Source organism: Varanus komodoensis, unplaced genomic scaffold (assembly GCF_004798865.1).
Source record: "Varanus komodoensis strain SLA01 unplaced genomic scaffold, ASM479886v1 scaffold4, whole genome shotgun sequence".
In the NCBI taxonomy this organism is placed as follows: Eukaryota; Metazoa; Chordata; class Lepidosauria; order Squamata; family Varanidae; genus Varanus; species Varanus komodoensis.
This window is the reverse complement of record NW_025335941.1, coordinates 4,895,503-4,920,179: the sequence shown is the minus strand read 5'-3', so window position 1 is coordinate 4,920,179 and position 24,677 is coordinate 4,895,503. Positions and strand designations below refer to the sequence as shown.

Here is a 24,677-nt window from a genome sequence, read left to right as displayed (position 1 = left end):
GCCTTGCGGTCCTAGGGACTCGCAGGAGTCTCCTCCAGCACCACAATTCAAAGGCCTCAGTCCTTTGAATTGTGGTGCTGGAGGAGACTCCTGCGAGTCCCTAGGACCGCAAGGCGATCAAACCGGTCAGTCCTAGAGGAGATCAACCCTGACTGCTCTTTAGAAGGCCAGATGCTGAAGATGAAACTCAAATACTTTGGCCACCTAATGAGAAGGAAGGACTCCCCGGAGAAGAGCCTAATGCTGGGAACAATAGATGGCAAAAGAAGAAGGGGACGGCAGAGGATGAGGTGGCTGGATGGAATCACTGAAGCAGTTGGTGTGAGCTTCAGTGGACTCCAGGGGATGGTGGAGGACAGGAAGGCCTAGAGGAATGTTGTCCATGGGGCCGCAATGGGTCAGACATGACTTTGCAACTAACAACAACAACAACAACAACAACACACACACTAGGTGATGCTGTAGGGTCATCTAGTAGGATAGCAGAACTGTGCTAATATGCACAGGTTTCATGCTGGCATTCACAAATACTACCAGACTTTCCTGGTGAGTCTCAAAGAACCCCACTCAGATTGTTGCAAGATACAAGAGAGCCCTTGGAAAATGATGGCATCTTATGTACCCACAGACTACACAAGTGCCCAGTTAATTTCTTGTCCAGAAAGGTTCCAAATCATATAGCAAGAAGAAACCATGTATAAAGGGTAGCTGTAAACTTGGAAACACGAAAACACCATAAGCTATATGCACTCTCCTGCAGAAGCATAAGAGCTCACTGGGGTCCCCCCAAGAAATCCAGGTTTTTATTTAAATGTATTAATCAATTAATCAATTGAGATGAAGAAAGATTTAAATAAAAATGTTATTCTATCTCCAACCCAACATTTTGTTTAATTAGATGAAATGCTAGTATACTCCTATTAGTTAAAATTTCAAAGGGTCACCTTAAAAACTTGGCTATTATATAATTGAAGCAGAACGCTTGGGAGGAATTTGGTGCTGCCAAGAGAGAGCACAAAGCTAGGCAAAAGTGGCACTAGCATCCATCCTTTATAAAGCTGCATTGTTCTCTCTTGCATCATGGGGTTTAGTTCTCACATGCCAAGCTTGGCAGGAGTCTCTCTCATTTTCTTCCTTTGAATTTTGCATTCCAAATACAGCAGCCTAACTCTGTCCCAATAAGAAGAGGACCAAAGCGAGGAAGAAGTTGTTCCTAGTTCTTCCCTTTTTTTAAAGTGATTGTAGCTTGGTATTTTTGCGGTAGCATGTTGTGCCAGTCATTTCGCAACTGAATCAGCCTTGAAATTAGTGGAACTCAATGTGCAACTCCTTTTCCTGTTTTAATAGGAAAATGTTTTCAAGGTATTTAATTCTTCCTTTAAAAACACTGACCCTTATAGAACTGTCTATGTCTGCTCAGAAGAAAATCTTACTGAGTTGAGTGGGGCCTGCTGCCAGGTATGTGGGTGCAGAATCACAGCCTTCATGGTGCTTATGGATGAATTAATGAATGATAGTATGTAGCTTTTGCTTAATAGCCTTGGCCAATGGTGAAAACATTTTTTTTTCTTTTCCTTTTGTCCACATCTTAGCTGACTTGAACAATGTTAGATTCTCAGCATATAGAACTGCCATGAAGCTCCGAAGACTACAAAAAGCTCTCTGTTGTGAGTATTATGCAAACTTTCATCTTTCAGAACTTGCTTTAGACTGACAGCCATGGGAATACAGATTCTTAAAAAAGCAGTACATTATTTTAACACTAAATTAGAAGAGATTTGCTGAAGCCTTCAACCTATTCAAATAAATAAATAACTGATATGACACTGGAGCTGTCCGTAGCCCTGTGCAGATGGCCATCAAGCATTCAGACGAACATGGTAGGGCAAGTTGGGTGGAGCGGTGGAAAACTGGGATTGCAGCAACTCCCATGTGTTCAAGACCCATCTCTACTGGCGCTACCCCTGCAGATTCCCTCCACCTGAAACATCCATTTTTGTGAGAGGTGATTTGTGCCTAGAGAACATACATGCATTCAGAATATCTGAAAGCATGGAGTTGGGAAGACAGGCCAACAGCTGCAATTCCAACTCTCTTCCATGTGTTCACTGGCATATATGCATTTATATAAGCTGCTTCTGTACAGTTTGACATCCTAGGCAGTTTACAAAGAAACAGACAAGGCAAGACAAAGCAGTATAAAAACAGTATAAAACAATAAATACATTTAAAATATTAAAACAGTAATTAAATGGAAGAGTATCATGATTGATTACAAGTCAGGGAAAGAATGAGTGAACAAATGTTTTTGCGGTGTTCAAAGTTAGCTGCAGATTCTGTTTCCCAAGCCACACATGGGCCTGAGCTCCAGAGAGCGAGCGCTACTATTGAGAAGGCCTGCTTACATGCCATTACCTGATGGCCCATTGTTGGTCATGGGACTACCAGTAAAGCTTCCTTGGAAGTGCTATGGGGTATGTTGAGGAAAGTAATCAGCTAAAAATGAGCATTGGTTCAGAGACCATTCACAGAGAGCTTTTAATAGATTTCAGTCTTATCTGTCTCACAGCTAATAAAATAAAGCAATCAAGAGCTGCCACATCACCTGTTAGCTGTGTCAGTTGTGGTGGTGAACATGATAAAGCTCTTTCATAAGTGTGTGTGGTTCCTGCATTCATAAAGGGCAGCTTTTACTAACAGCCAGTTGGGCATGATAGCTCACAGTGAGTTATGTGGAGCATGCATCCCCCATCTTGAATATGTAACCTCCACTCAGGGCTGTCAGTCCTCAGACAGTCCTCACATAACTCATCATCAGTTTTTCACATACCCCTCGCTGAACAGGGCCATAGGACACAACGACCTCATAGTACCCACAGGCACCACAATGTGTCTTCATCAAAACCTGGTTATTGTCACTGTGAACCTAATATTTGTTCTACCACAGTGAACTGTTTGGTCTGTGGAAATGTATCAAATAATGTATATTGAGTTCATCAAGCCAATCCAACTCAGGAAGGGACTTTTCATGTTTTAGAAGTATAGAGTTAAGGTATCAAGAAAAGACACTTCAAACACATTAAAGCTACAAAATTAAAAATTTCCTGACCAATTGTTGTTCAGTGCTATGCTGCAGCTTCAACTGTGTTCTTTGATCACTGAATAATACATATATCTATATTCTGTATATTTTAAAAATGCCCAAAATGCCCAAAGCTAAATAGTTGAAGATAATACCTTAATACACACGCATCTATAAAAGAGGGACTTTTGTATGATGTGGGAACAAGTATGGAGTTCTTGTTATAGAATACTTTAGTGGCATCTCATGCAAGTTTAAAACAGAACCATCATAAGCATTCAGGGTTTGCCGCTTATTAGTATGGAAAGCTCTTCCAAAGGAGAATAACCTCTGTCTATCTGTAGATGCATATATAATTAGACTGACACCCAATCCTTGAGGGGTTCACTTAATTATCATTGATTCATTCTCTCATAGGAGCTAGACACTCAGCCTTAAGCTCCATGTTAAAAGCATTTTACTGCATTTCCAATTTATCTAGTACAATTGTGTTAGCAAAAGTGTCTTTCCATGATCCCTAGAGATACAGCTGATAAATAGACAGTTGCTGGACAAGGGACAGCTTTTATGCTTGCAACATTTTATATGCTCTCGAAAGAAGAACTCACCTAGAAATATGACATTAATGGGTGGGAGATTATCAAATGAAATATGAAAACTCAGTCTTCAAGATGATATTTCAGCCTTCTGCTTAGTCCAGCATCAACTATCAAATAATTACCATGCCTCTTTTGCCACAGATTAAAGCTGTTCTTTATTAGTGCTGTTCTTTGTATTATTCATACAGTGGATCTTCTGAGTCTGTCTGCTGCGTGTGATGCCTTGGACCAGCACAACCTCAAACAGAATGACCAGCCAATGGATATACTTCAGATCATCAACTGCTTGACCACTATTTATGATCGATTGGAGCAAGAGCACAATAACCTAGTCAATGTTCCTCTCTGCGTAGATATGTGCCTCAACTGGCTTTTGAATGTTTATGACACGTACGTGTGGGGAAGCTTCAGTGAGAGTTGATTATAATGAACCTTTGTCCTTGCCGTAAAAATGAATGGCCCAGAGCTAGCAAGCTGGAGGTCAAAGAGCAAGTTTAATGCAGCTAATGGCTTAAAGACTGCTCTTAACCGAATCAGTGAAGCCCTTGGTTAGGTTTGGAACTGAGTGTGGTTCTCAGACTTATGAAATGAGAAACTGGCAAATGAACATTATAAATAGGATATCCTAGGAAATTGGGGTAGTTTTTTCCTACTTCTATACCTTTTATTAAATAAGCACACTGTCCTGTTCTTACACATTTTTATCAATACACATTGGCTTGATTTACACTATCACTACCAAGGTGTTTCAAGATGATTAAAACTGCCGGTTTTATAGGGAATGACTTCACATAAGTAGCAGATTTCCAGGGGAAACATTAAAAAATATTATACCTTGAGTTTAGAGAAGCTAATTTTAATTTAATCAGAATGAAATCTGAAGTTAAAGACATGGTTCACAACTCTGAAATATTTTGAGACCTTATGAATATTTCAGTATTAATCAAGAGAATTACACCCAACTATAGTTTTGCATAAGGAGCTACTGATATCTCTAGTAGTATTCTCCTTTAGCATTGCAAAATATGCCAGGAAATTCGCTCTTTTCTATAATCTGGTCTAGATGTATTGTATTTTTGTTGAAATTTTATAGACAAAGAGGATGGCTATTACTTGTTTACTAAAACTGATTGAATTCTAGAAGTAACAATGCTGAATTCGACTAGTATAAATGAAAATTTGCATTTCAGTGCAGCTGATTTGTTTGAGCTGAAAACGCAAAAAAAGCTATCTACAAGGACCCCCATTTGAAGGGCAAATTGTACACTGAAAAGTTTAAATCAGAATAAGCAGGTTGCAGTCAGGAATATTAGGGCAAAACTAGACAAGATGTTAAATGTGTACCATTGGACCTGTCTTTATAATACTGATTACAGACATTTGGAGTGATTTTTGTTTGAACTGCAGCTAGGGAGGGAAGGACTAAATTTACCCCTCCTGCCTGCTACTATCCTAATAATTATTGTGAGCCCCTTTCCCACTAGGGCAGCTATTTACATCATTAAAAATCAGGTTAATGTATTTAATGATGTATTTAATATTTTCTGCTTTCATGTTAGCATATTGAGCATCCTACCTTCAGATTCTGAGGTAGTATGGCTGGCACTCAGTACAACTTGCTGAGGTGTAGCAATGGAAAAGGAACATTTCCTTAGGATTTTTGTAGGCATCTGGATAATGGTTACTGGCAAGCAGAATGCTGGTTTTTGGTCTGATCAGTGAAGATCTTTTTATATTCTTGCTTTTCTTATGTTCTTTTTTGTATCTGTTAGGTAGACAATAACTGGAGTGACTTAAATTTTCTATCTTACTCCCAGTTTCGGCCTGTGACTTATGTATTTATCAGATTTCAATCCTACATAATTAGCCAGAAGGCCCCTGAGTGAGTTACAAGACTTCTTTGATCTTCTGGTTCTTCTGCTATTCTTTCTAGAAATGTTGTACTTATTCACACCCACTCATTTAGTAATCTGTTCTGCATTAAAGGTGGCACCTGCAATTCAAAGTATTAGGGAACCATAGTTCAAGAACATTTAAGAAAACTTTTAGGAAGATGCTACTATGCCCTTCTGTATATTTTATGTTATTTACAGTAACCTTCACATGGTAGGGTATTCAGTACTCCCTGCATGCTAGTAGGACCCACCACTAGCACAGTGGGAACTTAAGTGGTTCCCTAAGCAATTAGAAATGAGTGGAGCCATGGAATCAACTATGGTATAGTGTCAGTACTGGATAAATGTTATATAGAATAAAATTGTTAAGATTTTAAAGAGCTAAATTCAAACCTACAGGTCAGCATTGCAGCTCAGCAATTGTGAATTGAATGGCTAATATGGAGAAGCTAAAGAAACAAACATTTAGAAAATAATACAAAATGGACAGAGAAACCTGAAACTTTACTTATCTAATCACAGCTAAATTACTGTACAGTTATATTCTCCTTTTTGTGGTTGTATTTCATGCTAAAATTTTAGGAATAATTTCCTTCATATTCTTAGGTTGTCATAATGTTTTTGCACTTAGAAACAGTGCCTGAGTGATGGTGATTATTTTCCTCTTTGTCCTGTGACTTAATACCAATAGGGGTCGAACAGGAAGGATCCGGGTTCTGTCTTTTAAAACTGGAGTAATTTCCCTGTGTAAAGCACATCTGGAAGATAAATACAGATGTAAGTCATACTTCATGCATTTCAATTTGTCTATTTCTTCTGCATTTTATGAATGAGGCAGCAAGTGATGGTTCACTGCTGATATATCGTATTGCAAATCTCATCTTTGTTTGCCACTTGTAAGCAAATGAACAGGTTATAATTTCCATGGTATTGTACTTTTTATTATTTGTAAATGTTAAGGGAATTGATTGTGATTATTATTCCATTATCTGGGAATCTTCCTATATATCAACAATATGTCAACACTCACCACTTGCTATGCTGCTTGTTTTTGATGGAAATTGCCACAGATTGCCCATCCTGACTGTAAGAGTTATTCTTAGAAGCTTCAGTTGAATATTGGGTAAACAGAAAGGTATCTTTGTGTCATTTATGGTCCATGTTGGATCCTAAGCTAAACCTAGGGTCCTACTGAACCTTAGTAAGGAAAGTACAAAAGAATGTGGCATTTGACTAAAGAGTGTAGTGACAGGTACAGAAGCACTGCCCTAGTACAGGGTGAGCAGCTTAATGCATGTTGTCTTGTGAAGGTGCTTGGGTGAGAGAAGAGGAATCAAAGGATTGGATGTTATGCTTCTGCATGAATGGTGGACTCTTTGCATTAGCAGGATGATTCTGTGCAGCTTAATTTTCTGATAATCTTCTGGCCTTTTCCAAGAAAGATATTGATACAGGGTCCACTGGTAACTTTGTTGTCCACTGACCAAAGTGAATATTCAGAACTCAGACATTTGAAATTAGAGAGGACGTAATACACAAGGCCTGTTTCGGGCATTTAAAATATATACTATTTTAGTGTCGGAGCCCCTTCTAATTAGTGATGTTTGACGAATCTGGTCCGCGGGTAAAAAAGACATTCAGTCCCTTGGATTCTTATTTGCCAGTCCTGCATTGGTGCCAGCTTGCTATGGGAAAATTTGACACAGGGTGTGGAATTGTGTTTCTGAGACAGGCTGAGATTTGTACATTTCAAAAAATTGCTAAGGAAACTTATATAAATGCAACTTATATACACTGAGTAAAGCCCCACATGGTCCTCTGTTTACCTAAACATGTGCTGCTTGGATTATGATTTGCTCAAACTATGCAAAATAGAGTGATCTGTGCAGGTTGTATTGTTGTTCTTGTTGTTAGTCGCGAATTCGTGTCCGACTCATCGCGACCCCATGGACAACATTCCTCTAGGCCTTCCTGTCTTCCACCATCCCCCGGAGTCCACTCAAGCTCACACCAACTGCTTCAGTGACTCCATCTAGCCACTTCATTCTCTGCCATCCCCTTCTTCTTTTGCCATCTATTGTTCTCAGCATTAGACTCTTCTCCAGGGAGACCTTCCTTCTCATTAGGTGGCCAAAGTATTTAAGTTTCATCTTCAGTATCTGGCCTTCTAAAGTGCAGTCAGGGTTGATCTCCTCTAAGACTGACCGGTTTGATCACCTTGTGGTCCAGGAAATTCGCAGGAGTCTTCTCCAGCACCACAATTCAAAGTCCTTTGGCGCTCAGCCTTCCTTATGGTTCAACTTTCGTAGCCATACATTGCAACTGGGAAAACCATAGCCTTGACTATACGCACTTTTGTTGGCAGGGTGATGTCTCTGATTTTTAGTATGCTATCTAGATTTGCCATAGCTTTCCTCCCAAGGAGCAAGCCTCTTTTAATTTTTTGGCTGCAGTCCCCATCTGCAGTGATCTTGGAGCCCAGGAAAAATAAAATCTGTCACTGCCTCCATTTCTTCCCCATCTATTTGCCAGGAAGTGAGAAGACTGGATCTTAGTTTTCTTAATGTTGAGTTTCAAGCCAACTTTTGCACTCTCCTCCTTCACCTGCATCAAGAGGCTCTTTAGTTGCTCCTCACTTTCTGCCATGAGAGTGGTATCATCTGCATATCTGAGGTTGTTGATATTTCTCCCAGCAGTCTTAATTCCAGCTGGTGATTCATCTAGCCCCGCCTTTCTCATGATGTGCTTTGCATATAAGTTAAATAGGCAGGGTGACAATATACAGCCTTGCCAAACTCCTTTCTCAATTTTGAACCAATCAGTGGTTCCGTGCCCAGTTCTAACTGTTGCTTCTTGACCCACATATAGGTTTCTCAAGAGACAAATAAGATGGTCAGGTACTCCAGTCTCTTTAAGAACTTGCCACAATTTGTTGTGATCCACACAATCAAAGGCTTTAGCATAGTCAGTGAAGCAGAAGTAGATGTTTTCCTGGAACTCCCTAGCTTTCTCCATGATGCAGTGTATGTTGGCAATTTGATCTCTAGTTCCTCTCCCTCTTCAAAATCCTGCCTGTACTGCTGATAGTTCTCGGTCCACATCTTGCTGGAGCCTAGCTTGTAGGATTTTGAGCATCACTTTGCTAGCATGTGAAATGAGTGCAGTGATGCGGTAGTTTGAACATTCTTTGGCATTGTCCTTCTTTAGGATCAGAATTTATTTATTTATTTATTTATTTACTAAAACATTTTTATGCCACCCCAAACTGAACTTTTCCAATCCTGTGGCCACTGTTGAGTTTTCCAAATTTGCTGGCATATTGAGTGTACCACTTTTACTGCATCATCTTTTAAGATTTTGAATAGGTCAGCTGGAATACTGTCACGTCCACTAGCTTTGTTGTTGCTCAGACTTCCTAAGGCCCATTTGACTTCACATTCCAGGATGTCTGACTCGAGGTCAATGACCACCCCATCGTGGTTATCAGGGATGTTAAGCTCTTTCTTGTATAGTTCCTCTGTGTAATCTTGCCACCTCTTCTTAATTTCTTCTGCCTCTGTTAGGTCCCTGCCATTTTGGTCCTTTATCATGCCCATCTTTGCATGAAACGTTCTCTTCATATCTTCAATTTTCTTGAAGAGATCTCTTGTCCTCCCTATTCTATTGTTTTCTATTGCAGGTTGTATACATGTATGCAAACAGAGCAACTTGGACAAAATTCCTTAATTTTAAAATAAATGTGCAACCACATCTTCTAAAGAGATAGAAGTCTGCAGGAAATTCTGCAAAAGTCTTGTTTGTCTCACTTTCAGCTAGTAGATAAAAACTGGGCAAGATGTCCATCAAGCTCAAATGAAGCCAACCTGCCAGCATTAGGGAATCCCTGTTTCTGTCACATGACATTTTTTTAAAAATCTTGGTTAGGTTTTAGTGGCCAACAATAAACTTTCATTGTATATGAGCTTCTAGCTTTGGTAAGGAAAGTGAAATAAATAACACCGGATTGGTTTCTACATATGGACCTGAATCCAGATTGCTACTACAGGCAGGCCCAATGACTTGGGTGTGCCCAGTGGAAAGTCTGTCTTTTTTGTTATGTTGTAATATGGCATTCCTACGTGCCATATTACAAGCTGCTTTTGAAAGCTTCATTGGTTTCAAAAGTGATTTGCTGTTGAGCATTACTGCAGTTTGAAAAAGAAACACAAAGAACACAAAGAAATAGAATTGTGATTCACAGAATTATAGAATAGTTGGGTCAGAAGGGGCCAAGAAAGCCGTCGAGTCCAACCCCCTGCTAGTACAGGATACCAATTATACCATCCCACTCAGATGACTGTATAGTTGCTTCCTGAATGTCTCTAGTGCTTTCTAATTTGCCTTAAACCTTCAGAATGGAACAGACTCCACAGAAAGAATTTAATACGACAAAGAATTTTGTGTCACCTTAAGCACTATTTTGTTCTGATTTAAGTTTCCCTGGCATAAACTCTCCACACTGAAGAGTCTCAGGTTGCACAAGACTTGATTGTTTTCAGTGCAAAAGATTTGTATTATTATATTTCTAGTAAGCATTTAATGTTGATGCAGTGTCATGGGAGGGTACAATGAATTTTTCTAATTCTAAAAACTGAATCTAAGTGAATTTGGGGCATTTAAAGTTTAGTCTGTCATCACACTCTTTTTCTTGCTGTCTGGGTCTATATGACACTTCTAAAAATTATTTCACCATATAAAAGTATCTGTAGTGCCTTGGATCATAAAATACAGAAACTGCAAACATTTTGATCTAACTAGACTGACTTGAGCTCGTGGCCTTCAGGAGAGAGAGGGATTTCTTAGAAATTCCCCATAGCGTGTACCTGCTGTTACAGCTGCCAATTACTCTGCATACTCTTTCCCCTTGTGATGTTCTTATACTGGTAACCACTAAGTGATACATGTGCAATTACCAGGGGATGCTATTGTGGTGTAGAGATTGGGAGTGATAGTCTTTGGACCAGTCACTATCTCTCAGCCTGGTTCAAAGAGTTGTAGAGGAGGAGAACTTTGCAAGCTCCTTTGGTTTCCTTGCAAGAAGAAGAAAGCTGGGATATAAATGCACTGTGCTAAAACTAATATTATAATTCTAACATGAATTCATTTACTTGCATAACCTTATACCAAAGTTGTACTACAAAGAAACTCCTTGCAAGGCTATACATGTAATAGAAAGCACTCTTATAGTATATATTAAAGCAACAAGCTTCTTATTGCAAAGACTTGGGGGCTTATAAGCATCTTGTGCAGGGTGGCAGAAGTAGCCTCCCACTCTGTATTTTTGCTAGATGGCCCTTTTTGCCTATCTTGCAACAGTGTTATTTAGAAAGCTGGAGAGGCTCCAGAAAAGCTTGTGTCCTGGTCTCTGCAGACTTCTCCCCTTTCTGCCTCCTTAACGCCTCCTTCCTTGGTTATTTTCCCAGCCTCAGAGAGTCACTGGTATAGGTCTACCTACACCATTAGGAAGAAGATGCAGAGTTGTAACCTCATCCTCTGATCCTTGAACACTACATTTGACCTTGGACCTGGCACCTTAGACAATAAATGTTCATGTGTAAAATTAAATATTCAAGAATCTGCAGGAATAACCATGTATTTTTATACTGCTGAAATATTTTAAAGCTTTGGAGTTAAGCCTCACTTCCTGGCAAATAGATGGGAAAGAAATGGAGGCAGTGACAGATTTTATTTTCCTGGGCTCCAAGATCACTGCAGATGGGGACTGCAGTCAAGAAATTAAAAGTCACTTGCTCCTGGGGAGGAAAGCTATGGCAAATCTAGACAGCATACTAAAAAGCAGAGACATCACCCTGCCAACAAAAATGCATATAGTCAAGGCTATGGTTTTCCCAGTTGCAATGTATGGCTGTGAAAGCTGGACCACAAGGAAGGCTGAGCACCAAAGAATTGATGCCTTTGAATTGTGGTGCTGGAGGAGACTCCTGCGAGTCCCTTGGACTGCAAGGTGATCAAACCAGTCAGTCTTAGAGGAGATCAACCCTGACTGCTCTTTAGAAGGCCAGATACTGAAGATGAAACTCAAATACTTTGGCCACCTAATGAGAAGGAAGGACTCGCTGGAGAAGAGTTTAATGCTGGGAACAATAGATGGCAAAAGAAGAAGGGGACGGCAGAGGATGAGGTGGCTAGATGGAGTCACTGAGGCAGTTGGTGTGAGCTTAGGTGGACTCCAGGAGATGGTGGAGGACAGGAAGGCCTGGAGGAGTGTTGTCCATGGGGTCGTGATGAGTCGGACACGACTTCGCAACTAACAACAACAACAAATTGTTCATTGAGTAGTACCAAATATTTCAGTTGATTAGATCCTCTCCCACCCCTTTTCCAAATCTATCTATTTTCAGTAGATTTAATTCACAGTAAACTAAATTTCAGTTGTGGTGCATTTTCTGGTATTACCTTCCCTTTTGTAATAGATCTATAACAGAGAATTGGGTGTTGTTTTCCTTTCAAGGCATTGCATTCTGAGTGTTTTGAAATGCCCATTTTAGAAAAAGGTATGTTTCTTATCCCACATTATTTGTATATTATTTGTATGTAAAGATGTCTATAGTCATAACAGAACTGCTGAGCTACCCAAATATTCCACAAAAACAAAGGAAATTGTTTACTTCTGTGAGAAAACCTTAACAAGCATATAAAGTACCTATTTCAAAATTGGACATCAGAGCTTACATTTCCAAATGAAACAAATTGTGACCATGCTAATGAAAGGTAATCTAACCTGATGAGGACTCTCTATAATTTATTTGAATATCTGAAAGCATGCTTGTTTTTGGAATAAATGTAGTCATGGTTAAAAGTTCCCATTCTTGTAATGCCATCTGCAATTTTGTTTTCCTCTCTCCAGATCTGTTCAAGCAGGTAGCCAGTCCTACTGGATTCTGTGACCAGCGCCGTCTTGGCCTCCTTCTCCACGACTCTATCCAGATTCCAAGACAGCTGGGAGAAGTTGCCTCATTTGGTGGCAGTAACATTGAGCCCAGTGTTAGGAGCTGTTTTCAGTTTGTAAGTATGCTGCCATTTTTTCCTATTTTGCTAAGTTCACATGTGTGTGAACTTAGAGACTTCATCTCAGGAGATACAAATGTAGGGAACAAAGTAGCTTTAATTATGATCCTTGCCAAAACATTTTCTTGGAAAAAGATGAAAAATATGGCAAAATCTCCTCCAACTCTATGTTCCAATTGGCTCAAATAAATACCACATTTAATCTAAAATTAATTAAATTGCATTAACAATAGTGTTATTTTGTTTTATTCCTGCTCTGTGTTTCAGCCTAAACTATTAGGTGATTTATAAAAAAGGAAGAAATGATTTAAAAATGAGCAAACTAAAACAGTATAGTTAGTAGCTTGAATAGCACAATAAGCATGATACTGCATCCCTCAAACATTATAGAATAAAAATGCTTTAGCATATCTATTTCCTGAAGAAGAACATTTCGTAGGCAAAAGGGAGAGGGCTCCCAAGCTTGCCTAGCTGTGTAGAAGGGAGTATTTCACCAGGTGTAGCTTGCAACAGTAGCTTCACCTGGAATAATTTCCCTCAGAGAGAGTGGGATGGTTGTCAGGATCTTTCAGCAAAAGAAGGGTTGGTTGGAGGATGGAGAAGGACTAGGAGCCAGAATTTCTGAATGACTGAATGGTTTGTGAATTGACCTTTCTGGAAAATGTGTTTTATGTGATAGAAGCAGGTGACAAACCTTTGCAACCTCTTGGGCAGCAGTGAGATGTGCATGAGTAAATGGTATGTGTGTGTGGTGTGTGAAGTGAATGCACACATCTGTTGTCCCTACTACACCAATGGACACTCCAGGGCCAAAATGTCTGTGTACACCCCACCATGGTTTCGAGGATCCTGTTTGGCTGACTATCTATATTAGAGAACTCATTTCTCTATAACAAAGCACTCAAACTTGATTCCACCTTTAATTCTGCCCTTATCGGAATCCTTATTATTAGAGAGGTAGCAACAATGATGGGTAAGGATAAGAAGCTCTTGGTAGTGGCCCTAAAGCTTTGGGATATTGTTCCATTTTAAGTGCTTGACTGAGCTGAGTTTTAGGATAATGTACATTTGATTTTAGGTTTCCAAATCATTTCCATATGCTTCTTTGTCATTGTTGTCTTTATCTGTTCTTTTGCTATATATTTTGAATGGTATTTCATCAGTTGCCTTATGATTACTTGAATATTTTTCCATATATGCATTATTGCAAATACTTGTGTGCTCTGCATTTTTTTCTTTTAATTATAGCTGACTATCCCTAATGGCTCACTCAGTCTGTTCCTTCGTTTGACAAGGAAAAAAATGGTGGGGGAACTTAGACTCCATCCTCTTTACATATTTGACTCAAGGACTTTTAACTATGACTGGGTATGAGATGGCTGGAAGTGAGGAGCTTTTAAGCTTATAACAACCCTGGGAGTAATTTGTAGTCATGAGAGAGAAAGAGAGAGAGAATTTTCAGCAGCAACTGTGTATCAGAATCTGTGCTTTCAGCCTCTGTAGCTTAGGTACCCTGGCAACAACCTTGCCTGTCATCCAGAGTAGTGCAAAAATGTGATGTTTACTGTACCAGAAGATAACAAGGGGTGGATAAGGGGAGGAAATATCCCTGATCTTTGTTTGAAATATAAGTCCTTGAGAGTACTGGGGGAGGGAAATCATCTTCTGTCAATATGCATGTGGTGTTTGTAATACTTCCTTCAATGGCAGCAAAATGTTCCCTGCTCTGAAAGAATGTTCTTTGTCCTAAGGAATGATTTGTCTTTAAAAAAAACAAAACCAAAAAAACCTTTAGCTGCTGGACTGAAGTTGATTTTCTTCCCTCAAGCTTGAAGACAAACCCCTCCACACACACAAACACACACGCTATGTTAGATATGTTACAAAGGGGATGCAAAGAGCAAATCTAGATAAAATGATGTTCCATATGGGAGACATAATATAAAACTTGTGTTTGTTTAGTTCTGTTTCTGTCCTCAACAGCCTAACATCTTACAACAAGTGGCAACAGACAAAAGATAAAGTAAAAGAAAGAATTCAGTGGCTGTTTGTCGTAACAATCCATCACGTCAGCTAATTTACCCACAGGGCAGTTGTATCATGCTGTTAAAGGTTTCCGGGTTATTTGAGGTTATCAAACAACCACTGCTGCCTGGGTTCACACAGGGCATGGCAAGCCATATGACAAGGACCCCACACCAGCACAATGTGGCACTCCTAAGAGCTAGTATTTCTCAACAGTTATTTGTCCTTTCTCAGGTTAATGTTACTAAGGACAAAATATTTATCTCCATCTCAGCGATGGTAGGTGACTGCCTTCTAATAATAATTATTAAATCTCTTGCGGAAGTTATTGATGTAGTGAATCTGTCTGTGCCCATTTCTTCTAACTAGAAATGGATTCTAAAAATCCTCTATCGGATTCAGTTAAATCCTTGTTCTTCCTATTCATCCCCATATTTTTTACAGTCAAAACTTCTAAATGACCAAGCAGTTCCATAATGCATGCAACTTATCTACCTATGTATGGTAATGGTGACAAAAGCAATAAGGTGCAGTCAAGTGTACATTTTTGCTAGGGTGCAAATGCTATCTTGCAAAATTTTTCAAATAATTTTCCATTAAACTGATATTCATAGTCAGCTTCAGAACACATTCACCTATGCATACAAGTCCTATTAGAAATTTATCTTTTTTTAATTCTGGGACATGTTTAGAGCAATATAAATTCTATATATATATGGTTGCTACTAAAATATAGCATATCCCAGATAAATTCTCTTCTTTGCATTCATTGTTAATTTATCAAATTCAGTTTCTTATCCTAGTCACAGTTTGCTTTGAACCCAATTCTGAATTGGAAAATATGGATTAATAACCAAATCTTTCTAGATTGTTTTTAAAAAATGTGACACCACACTCTGAGCTCTTTGTTTTGCAAAAATCTCTCTGAATGAGTATGTACAAAGTGACTTCAGCACAAGACATTCTGTGACTTACTCTTAAAAGTATTCAGTATTGCTTGAATGGATTTTAACTACTGGATTGTTGACTTTCTCCCATTTCTTTTCAGTAATTTTTGGCTTTTCTAAATCTTTTAAAATGCTAATTTTTGCTGGTTTTGAAGAAATGGCAAAGATTCCCTCTTCTGTTCAGATCCATTCTAACATTGCTTATACTTGAACAATGTCATCATTCTCAGCCAGGTTCCCCCCATCCCCTTAAACGAGTCTGTATTAGCAAGTAAACTTCATTTTTATAGCTGAAAATCTTACTAGAGGGAGGAAGAATTAATCACTTTCTGCCACTGATTAGCAGGGCATGCTATACCCACTTACCCTGTCTCACTGGGGCTGTTTGTATATAATGACAGTAAACCCACCATTGGCTATGCTGCATGCCCAGAGCATCTTGCAGCCATTTTGAATGTTCAGCCATCGAACTAACCACTGATTATAGGTTTGGACTTCATGATTTGCCCTGTCAGGAATTGAATATCTGCATGAACTGTGGCAAATCATGGATTAATCAAATAACAATGAGTTGCTGCTGTTATATGTGAACCAGGTCGCTCTGAAACATTTACCCAACATTTCCACTAATAAATGTGCCACCAGTAACATTCTGCTTGATCTGTGGATAAACAGCATGCACAGAAGATGGTGTGTATGTTGAGATGGAGAAATTTAGTCAAGATATAATAAGATTAAATAATTTTAAGTGTTTTTGAGGCGTAAGTTGTTCTTGTTCTTCTTGTTGTTGTTGTTGTTTAGCTGCAAAGTCATTCCCAACCCATCATGAACCCATGGACAACATTCCCCAGGCTCTCCTGTCCTCCACCATTCTTCAGAGTCCACCTAATCCCACACCCACTGCCCCAGTGACTCCATTTAGCCACTCATCCTCTGCTGTGCTCCTTTTGCTATGAATTGTTCCCAGTGTTAGGCTCTTCTCCAGGGAGTCCTTCCTTCTCATTAGGTGGCCAAAGTATTTGAGTGTCATCTTCAGTATCTGTCCTTCTAAAGAGCGGTCAGAGTTGATCTTTTCTAAGACTGACTGGTTTGATCTCCTTGCAGTCCACAGGACTCTGAGGAGTCTTCTCCAGCACCACAATTCAAAGACCTCAATTTTTTGGTGCTCAGCCTTCGTTATGATCCAACCAGTGAGTAAGTGAGTGGCCCTAAAAGAGTTTTTTCCTCTTTGTGTAATTAGGAGTTTGAAAGAGAGTGGATAAGGAAAAGACCAAAGGAGTAAGAAGGCTTTGAAAGTGCACCTGCTAATGACTGGAGGCTGGACCTGGGGGCACAAGAGAAGTCTAGCTCTGAGGGATATTTATTTTATTTCTAACCTGCCCCACTAGCTACATGCCCTCCTGGGCAGGTTATAACTGAAAAAAAAACATATAAAAATGTAAAACAATAACATTTCTAACAATAAAATGAGAAGAGAACAACAATAAAAGCACGCCTACCAAAACTCCAGATTTCAAGAAAAACATATCCCCTTCTGTAATACAAGTTTAACAATTAAAATACTGGCAGAATAAAAAGAAATAAAAAAAGAATATAAAGATGGCACCAGGTGAACCTCAAGCTTCAGACTGGTCAAAACCATAATGAACAACTGTAGAAATAAGCAGAACATTCTCAGATTTGAATGACCATGAAAAGCTGAATTAAAAGAGTGAAATAGACAAGCAGAGTATACCAAACAATGACATCACCTATCGTGCTCCAGTTTAAAAATGTAAAAATCAAGGGAATATACTGAATGGGGCTACTTCTGGCAGGGAATAATCTCTGCTTGCAGAAATTTGTATTAGCAACGTATGCATTGTGCTTTGTTGTCTTTTGTGTGTGAGTGTGTGTTGAAAACTTGGTGCACAAATAGCATGGGATCCATTTTTTCTATAACTGTCTTAAATAGGCTTGCTTGCTTGCTTATTAATAAATGTTTAAAATGTAGTCTTTCTGTATATATTTATAAGGTAACTGTGCTGAGTGAGTTTCTCAACATCAGAAAATCCACATCTCTGTGGACTCAGATATAGGCAGAAAAGAGAAGCCAATCGAGATAATGGGAGGTCTCATTAATTCAATTTATTATCCATATATTATTTTTTGTACAGTGGGTTTAATAGTGTTCCTCCTCCAAAAAGCCATGTTGCCAAAGTTTGGATAACACAACAAGCCTTTCCTGGGCAGTGACTATAGAAATAATACTCTTCAGGCTCCATGGTTTCAAGAAGCCGCCATGGCCTATTTTGATCTAGTGAACTAGGTCAGAGAATGATTATGAGGAATGGAAGGAGGTAGGAGGAGGCAAGGGATCTACAAAAGAGAAAAAGAAAAAAGACACAAAGCAATATTTGCCATCAGGTATGATGCTAGGCTACAATATATCAACTCTCCAAAAGTTAATGGAAGCCAAGGTCATTCAGTTTTAGGATTTTCTTCTATCTGAGGATACTTTGCCATTTTAGATACGTTCCATATTTACACTACCATTCCTTAGTAGATGGAATGTGCCATATCTAAGCAGTTCATATCTTTGCTGCTATTTCTAGGTTTCAACTTATTATTCAACAGCATTTTCTTCCAAACTGAGTTTGCTACAAGGGGGAAGTGGTGGGACCCGAAACAAAACGGATGGATTTTTTCTGTTCACTTTGTCAGCCAGGGCTGATCTTTTCCAGAATACTCCATTCTGCCACCACTGAAACTCAGATTTTTGGAGACAGTAGTGGGTGTCCCCTTTCCCAATATAAATTCAGCATTGTGTAGCTACTGAGCATGCTTCATCCTCTTTGGACTTCTAAAATTTTATTTATTTATTTATTTATTAAAACATTTTTATGCTGCCCCATTCGCCGAAGCCTCGGGGCGGCTTACAACAATAAAATGATTTAGAAAAACAGGTTTTCTTGTTTTCCTAAATCACTTTTGTCTGAAGGCTCCCCACCCCCAAGTATGCTAATAGCATCCTCTTGTTTTCAGTACTCTGCTTTGGATACACTTCTGGAAGTTTTCTCAGCTAACCCACAATGAATCCATGTTTCCTGTGCTTGTACAGCATGACAAGCCGGGTTCCATGCACAAATGGTTTCTGTGGGCATCTGGAATGATGCAACAATCGCCATGGGTAAATTTAGCCACAGTGGGCTATTGTGGCAATGGGAGCGTGTCCGTGCTTGTCTGTGCTTTTCTACCTCTTCCATACTTTCAATGCTCTGTTAGTATACTGATTGCTGAATGCATTCTGAATATTTCTTCATACAATTACACTTGAGTAAAAATTGGGACTGAAGTAAAGATTTATACTCCCCTACCCCTTTCTTTGGTCTTGTTCCATAGTCAAGAACAAAAAAATAAAATTTTGGCAAGCATATATTTATTATATCAGCCTACACCACACTAAAGCTTCCTGTGAAAAAACAAGAAAACTCTGCAATATTTTTTCTTCTCCTGACAACTGTTCTACTGTATGTCAACTGTCACCAACCCTAATGTAATTAACATTTTTTTGGGTTATCTAAGTAGAGATAAGAAAATATATTCATTTTCTTAAAATCAAGGATGAGCAAACTTTGAAGTAAATTTGTTATATTATTAGCTTGTGTTGTCTATATACTTAGACTATAGGGACACTTCTGTTAACATTACATTGAACAAATGCCTGGCTTTCTTCTTCACGTTTCCTGGCTCATGAACCCCTGCTGCATCCCCACTCCCATGCCCCATTTGAAATTCTACATGCATTTAAATATCAGACATAGCATTGTTATTTGTAAACTTGGAAATGCATAATTAATTTTGTTCCATGATTTACATTATCACCATGGCAGTTGCATATAAAAATGTTGATTTGGCAGCAGGGGCTGTGGAGGGGGGTGGATTTTCAATTTCCTTTTGTCCTTTCGAGTCTTGTGTTATGTAAATCCTCAGCTCCTGTTTGGCTGGATTTAGAGTTTATTAAAGGACTTGTAATAGCAGCTGAGAGAACATACAAGAACTATCTGTCCTGTACTGTCTGACCCTGACAAGCTTTTCTCAATATGGCTTTAATTCTTCATGTAATGTACTTCAATGTGCATATTAATACAGAAGAGTTTGCATATAGTGTTTATATCATGGACAGAAGGACAACTGTAAATATTATTAACTGCCTACACAATTAAAGGGAATCTTCAGCATCTGGAAAGTGAAAATTTAGGTATTTCAGAAAGGGTTTATTCAGTTTATTTCCCTCTAAATTAAATGCAACCACAAATGGACAGGTTAACTCTTTGTTGTTCATTATTATCCTGCTTGTAGCATAGGCTCTAACATTTTAATACACAATCTATCTTTTTGTATCAGAAATGGCATATAAAAGATGGCTTTATGTATAAGGTGAACACTAATGACCAGAGATGTCTTCCTGAAGCTCATTGTCTGTCTAATAATCTCCCTACATGGCAATAGCAGTAAACATTAGGAACTAAGTGGATGTTTACTTGTAATTCTCAAGTTTAAATGGCCATGCAAAGTGTCATAAAGTGCCTTTAATGGACAGAATTAATTTCTAATTCCACCATGTACTGGAAAGGGAGAGAGCTCCAGTACATCTTGTATTACTTCTCCTCAGCACAGGACACAATTTTCTGCAATGCAGTTTCCTCAACTGCAGTTTCCTCAAATACAAGGACTCCTCTACCCTGCAAGAACTCTACCCTATGCCTTTGCTGAGTCCATATATAGATCATCATGGATATGAGCAGGTTGGGATGCTCAGCCCCCAAAGGTTCTGTCGAGGATAGCTATGGACAAATGGTTGGCTGGGATGCATCCTCACAAAAAGATCTGTAGTGCAGATAGTCCAGTTTACTGCTTGATTTACTAGTCGGGATCACTTTAATTGTGAGTTTAGCTGCTTGTGTGTGCAAGTGCTTTAGCCTGCCTCTTTAAATAACAGATTGTGCCATTTACTCATATACAGATGGATTTCATGGCAGCATACTTACCAATAGGTCTACTTCTGGATAACTGTCACAGCCTGAAGTTTGCTGCGATAGTCTGTATTGCTTCTTTCCAATAAATTTGATCACTGTTTATTTGAATCCACCCTGACATTTTAAGTATGTAAACAGCTTAGTAACTGTTACAGCTTCATTGTTCCTGGTATACACAAGTCTTCATATTTGTTGGGAACTCTTAAGGAAAGTTCATTTTTTATATAATAAACAAAAAAAGCAGGGTTCTTTGTGACTAGTTTGGACTATTTGATCTAGGCATTACTGGTGGATGCTTATGATGCTAGATAACAAAAAGAATAAAATTTAACACAAGGATTGGAGTTCTGTTTGGTTATCTGTGCACATGGGTCTCTCTTTGTATCCTTATAAAGATTTATTAATCATCATATAGTCTCCAGAGCAAGTCAGTAGTCTAGAAAAAGGAATTGTATTGCAAGAATATAGTGCATATTATAGTGCATATGATATTCTCCATATTAACAGAAAATGCCTGATGCATCACTACCAGAACTGGTTTTAGAGGCAACAAACAAATCAATAGTAGTTTGCAGCAAAACTTAGAAACAAAGAGTAACTAAGTTCACACAATCAAGGAAGGAAAATAACCTACCATGGCATGCCATTTGTATGCCACTTAATTACTATAATTACCCTCAACTGGCATGGCTTGTCATGTTATTAGACCTGGCAAGGGCAGGCAGCAAAGATGGTATACAAACCACTCCATAACCCTAGAACAAGCGCCAGCCACCATCAACAGGGTCGGATGACAGAACAAGCCGTGCTTGTTGAGGGTAATTGTGATACTTTGGCAGCAAGAGTCCAGTGATTACTTGGCAGGAAAATAAGCTATGGTAGCTTATTCTCAGTTCTGGTAGTGATGCATCAGGCATTGTCCGTTAATATGGACAATATTATATGCACTATAATATGCATATATGGTAGCTTATGGTAGCTTATGATCACAGGAGTCCATCCAATGATTATAGCAGAGCCAGTGTAGTTTTGTGTTGGGCTGAGACATGGGAGATTCAGGTTCTAGTCCTCGCTTGGCCAGGAAACTTAATGGAAGACTTTGAGCCAGTCTCTGCCCAACTACCTCACAGAGCTATTGTGAGGGTAAAATGTGAGGAAGGCAACCATGTAAGCTGCCTTGGGTTCCTTGCAAAGGTCGGATGTAAATTTAACAATAAAATAATAGTGAATATGGAGGGTTTGGAAAACCACAATGAATCAGAGTGGGGGACGGGGGGAGAGAAAGCAATGCTTGCCATCTGCAGTGTTCAAAACTAGTATTTGCCTTGTAATGCTAATATTTGTGGGGTTCAGTCAAAAGATATGAGACCTTCTTAACCCTACCACTGCCTTCTGAGTCTGACCTGCAGATGCTCCTCTGTGCAGTTTATATCTTTCCCTGCCTGCCCCCCCCCCCCCCCCACTGTACCCAGGCTTAAAGTAGGAGGTCAGAATTGATGAATAAACAACTCTACATGCAATGGTGAAGATTCTTTGCTGAATCTCATGCTCTCTCTTGCATTATCTTCATGAACCCAGTGTGGGAATACACATCTGCTATGACAACATTGTTCCATCACCACTTAAAAGTGAAAGAAACTAAGGGAAAGAAACTATCAGAAAGATAATGGGTGAAAGAATGCATTATTTGTAAGACATAACCTTTTTCCAGTCTTCTAATGATTCTCTCATCACTTGTAGGCCAATAACAAGCCTGAAATCGAGGCAGCCCTTTTTCTAGACTGGATGCGCCTTGAGCCTCAGTCCATGGTGTGGTTGCCAGTTTTACACAGAGTGGCTGCTGCGGAAACCGCCAAACATCAAGCCAAGTGCAACATCTGTAAGGAGTGTCCAATTATTGGATTCAGGTACATTGCTTTTATTTTTAGTGTTCTTTTGGTTATCAATTGAATTAAATCCATTAACTGTTGGGAATCTAAATAAAGACCATATTTAAGATCACAGAATTTCCATCCGTGAAAATTGAATTATGCATTTATTAATGTTTCTTGTTTTCACATATCCTAAAGTGATCCTCCAGAATTTAAGTGCTAACTTTGTATTTATTATATTCAGAAAACAGTAATCATGCTATTTTGCTTGCAATTTAACCACTTTAAAAAGTTATGTAAAACATGCTCATGAAAAGTTGAAGGATACAAAAACAACAAAAAAAAATCTTACTTTCAATGAATGGAATATAATCTTCCTGAGCTAGAAACTCCATTATATAATGATCATTTATTTAGAATTATTCTGCTCAGCCTGTCATAAACTCCCTTTAACAATAGCCTTAACCCTGAATTCTGAAATTATGTCGCTGTGTTTAGACATCTGGGTCTCAACAGCATGGTTACTATAGCAATGAATAAGTCAATATCCTGCAAAATAGCTATGGATTGGTAGGCCTGGTCAGAATCCACTTAAACATTAAGTAAATACTCACATTCTATTATGCTTACATTTATTTTATCATTTTGTGTTTTAATAACTCTGTTATAGATTTTTCTGTTTTTCATCCGTATAGCACTGGTATTTTTCCTTCTGTGTATCAAGCTGTTAATAAGAAAAATTTTGGAATTTTCTTTTTAAAGCTCAGCTAGATGACTGAACGGGCTAAACTCAGAAAAACACCATAATTTTGTTAGTTTTTAAAGTGATTGAATTATTTTACTTTGAAATGCATCAAGCAGATTTATGAAAATGTATGTTTATTTCTAGCTCCTTCAGCTTGAACTAAATTATTAGATGTTTGTAAAGATTGTAAAATAATGGAACTATGTCAATGTATGTTTATGAACTTGTTTCTTTGAACTGAAGTAGTCTTAGGTCGTTAGGCTAAGAGGAAGGCCAGAATTTCTTCTTGATCATCCCAGAGTGCAGGACATGGAATAATGGACTTAAGTTATAGGAAATCAGATTTTGACTAGATATCAGGAGAATTTTTCTGACTGTTAGAGCAGTATGACAATGGAACCAATAACTTAGGAAGGTTGTGGGCTGCGCCACACAGGAGCATTAAAGATGCAACTAGACAGCTATCAGAGGGGGTGGTTTAACTCGGAGTCCTGCAGTGAGCAGTGGGTTGGACCTGATGGCCCTCTGACCCTTTCCAGCTCTGATTCTATCATTCTGTTGAGGCATCATGTAGTATGGATTCACATTACCAAATCTGATTATTTTCCTCACAGTTAGCTGTCTGTCTAAGGCAGCTCACTGAAGTTGTCCATATGAATTCTAGTCTTGTAACTATGGGTCCATACATACTGAGCCATCTAGTTCTGCACTAATATGACCACAGTTGTAAATCTGAATCAGCAAGCTATTAGGCAATATTTATTTTCAGAGATCCAGTTGTGCTGAAGTGCCAGGAACTGGACCTGGAACTTCCTTTATGCAAAGCATGTGCTCAAAATTCTTAAAGACTTCTCCAGCTAGGTATTTCACACAGGCTGCAGTGGCAAAAGTGCCAGAATTTGACCATTCTATACCTGAAACAGCTGGAGAGCTCTGTCAGGCTTCTAGTGTGTATATTTTAGGCCATCCTGTTCAGAAGTGAAAAACAGAACATCTGTTTCAAGGACATGTTGAATCAGCTGTGAACCTGGAATGTATTTGCATACTTGCAAGAAGCTGACTGAAGAAATTCACCTTTCATCAGCTGATATATCATTACTTTTAGAAAAGCATTTGTATTGTAAGATATGATAGTACCATCATAATAATGCACTCACATTACATTTTTGCACACTACATGATAATTTGCAGTCATCCCTGTTCATGCAAATTCTGTGGTTTAAGCTGACATCCACAAAATCAATGGTTACATCTTGCACAGATCTCTAAAAAATCTTGGATTTAACTTTCATGACCACCCACCCAGTTTATTTCAATTTAGGCTGCAACTCTGTATTCATTTACCTAGAAGTATGTCCTATTGAAATGAAGAGTTCAGAACAGACACACAGAGGAAAATACCCTTGGGCATGCTTAACCTTCTCTTA

General features: G+C 38.7%; 1 protein-coding gene across 8 annotated transcripts in view; it reads left to right on the top strand.

Annotated features, from left to right (window-relative positions):
- Positions 1–24,677, top strand: part of DMD (dystrophin) — a 994,758-nt gene that overhangs the window by 928,082 nt on the left and 41,999 nt on the right. For all 8 annotated transcript variants that reach the window (XM_044441365.1, XM_044441364.1, XM_044441363.1 and 5 more), the window contains 5 exons: positions 1,593–1,667; positions 3,870–4,071; positions 6,268–6,353; positions 12,484–12,641; positions 22,375–22,541. In XM_044441365.1, coding sequence (XP_044297300.1) covers positions 1,593–1,667; positions 3,870–4,071; positions 6,268–6,353; positions 12,484–12,641; positions 22,375–22,541 — 688 coding nt within the window. The remainder of the gene's footprint in view (positions 1–1,592; positions 1,668–3,869; positions 4,072–6,267; positions 6,354–12,483; positions 12,642–22,374; positions 22,542–24,677) is intronic.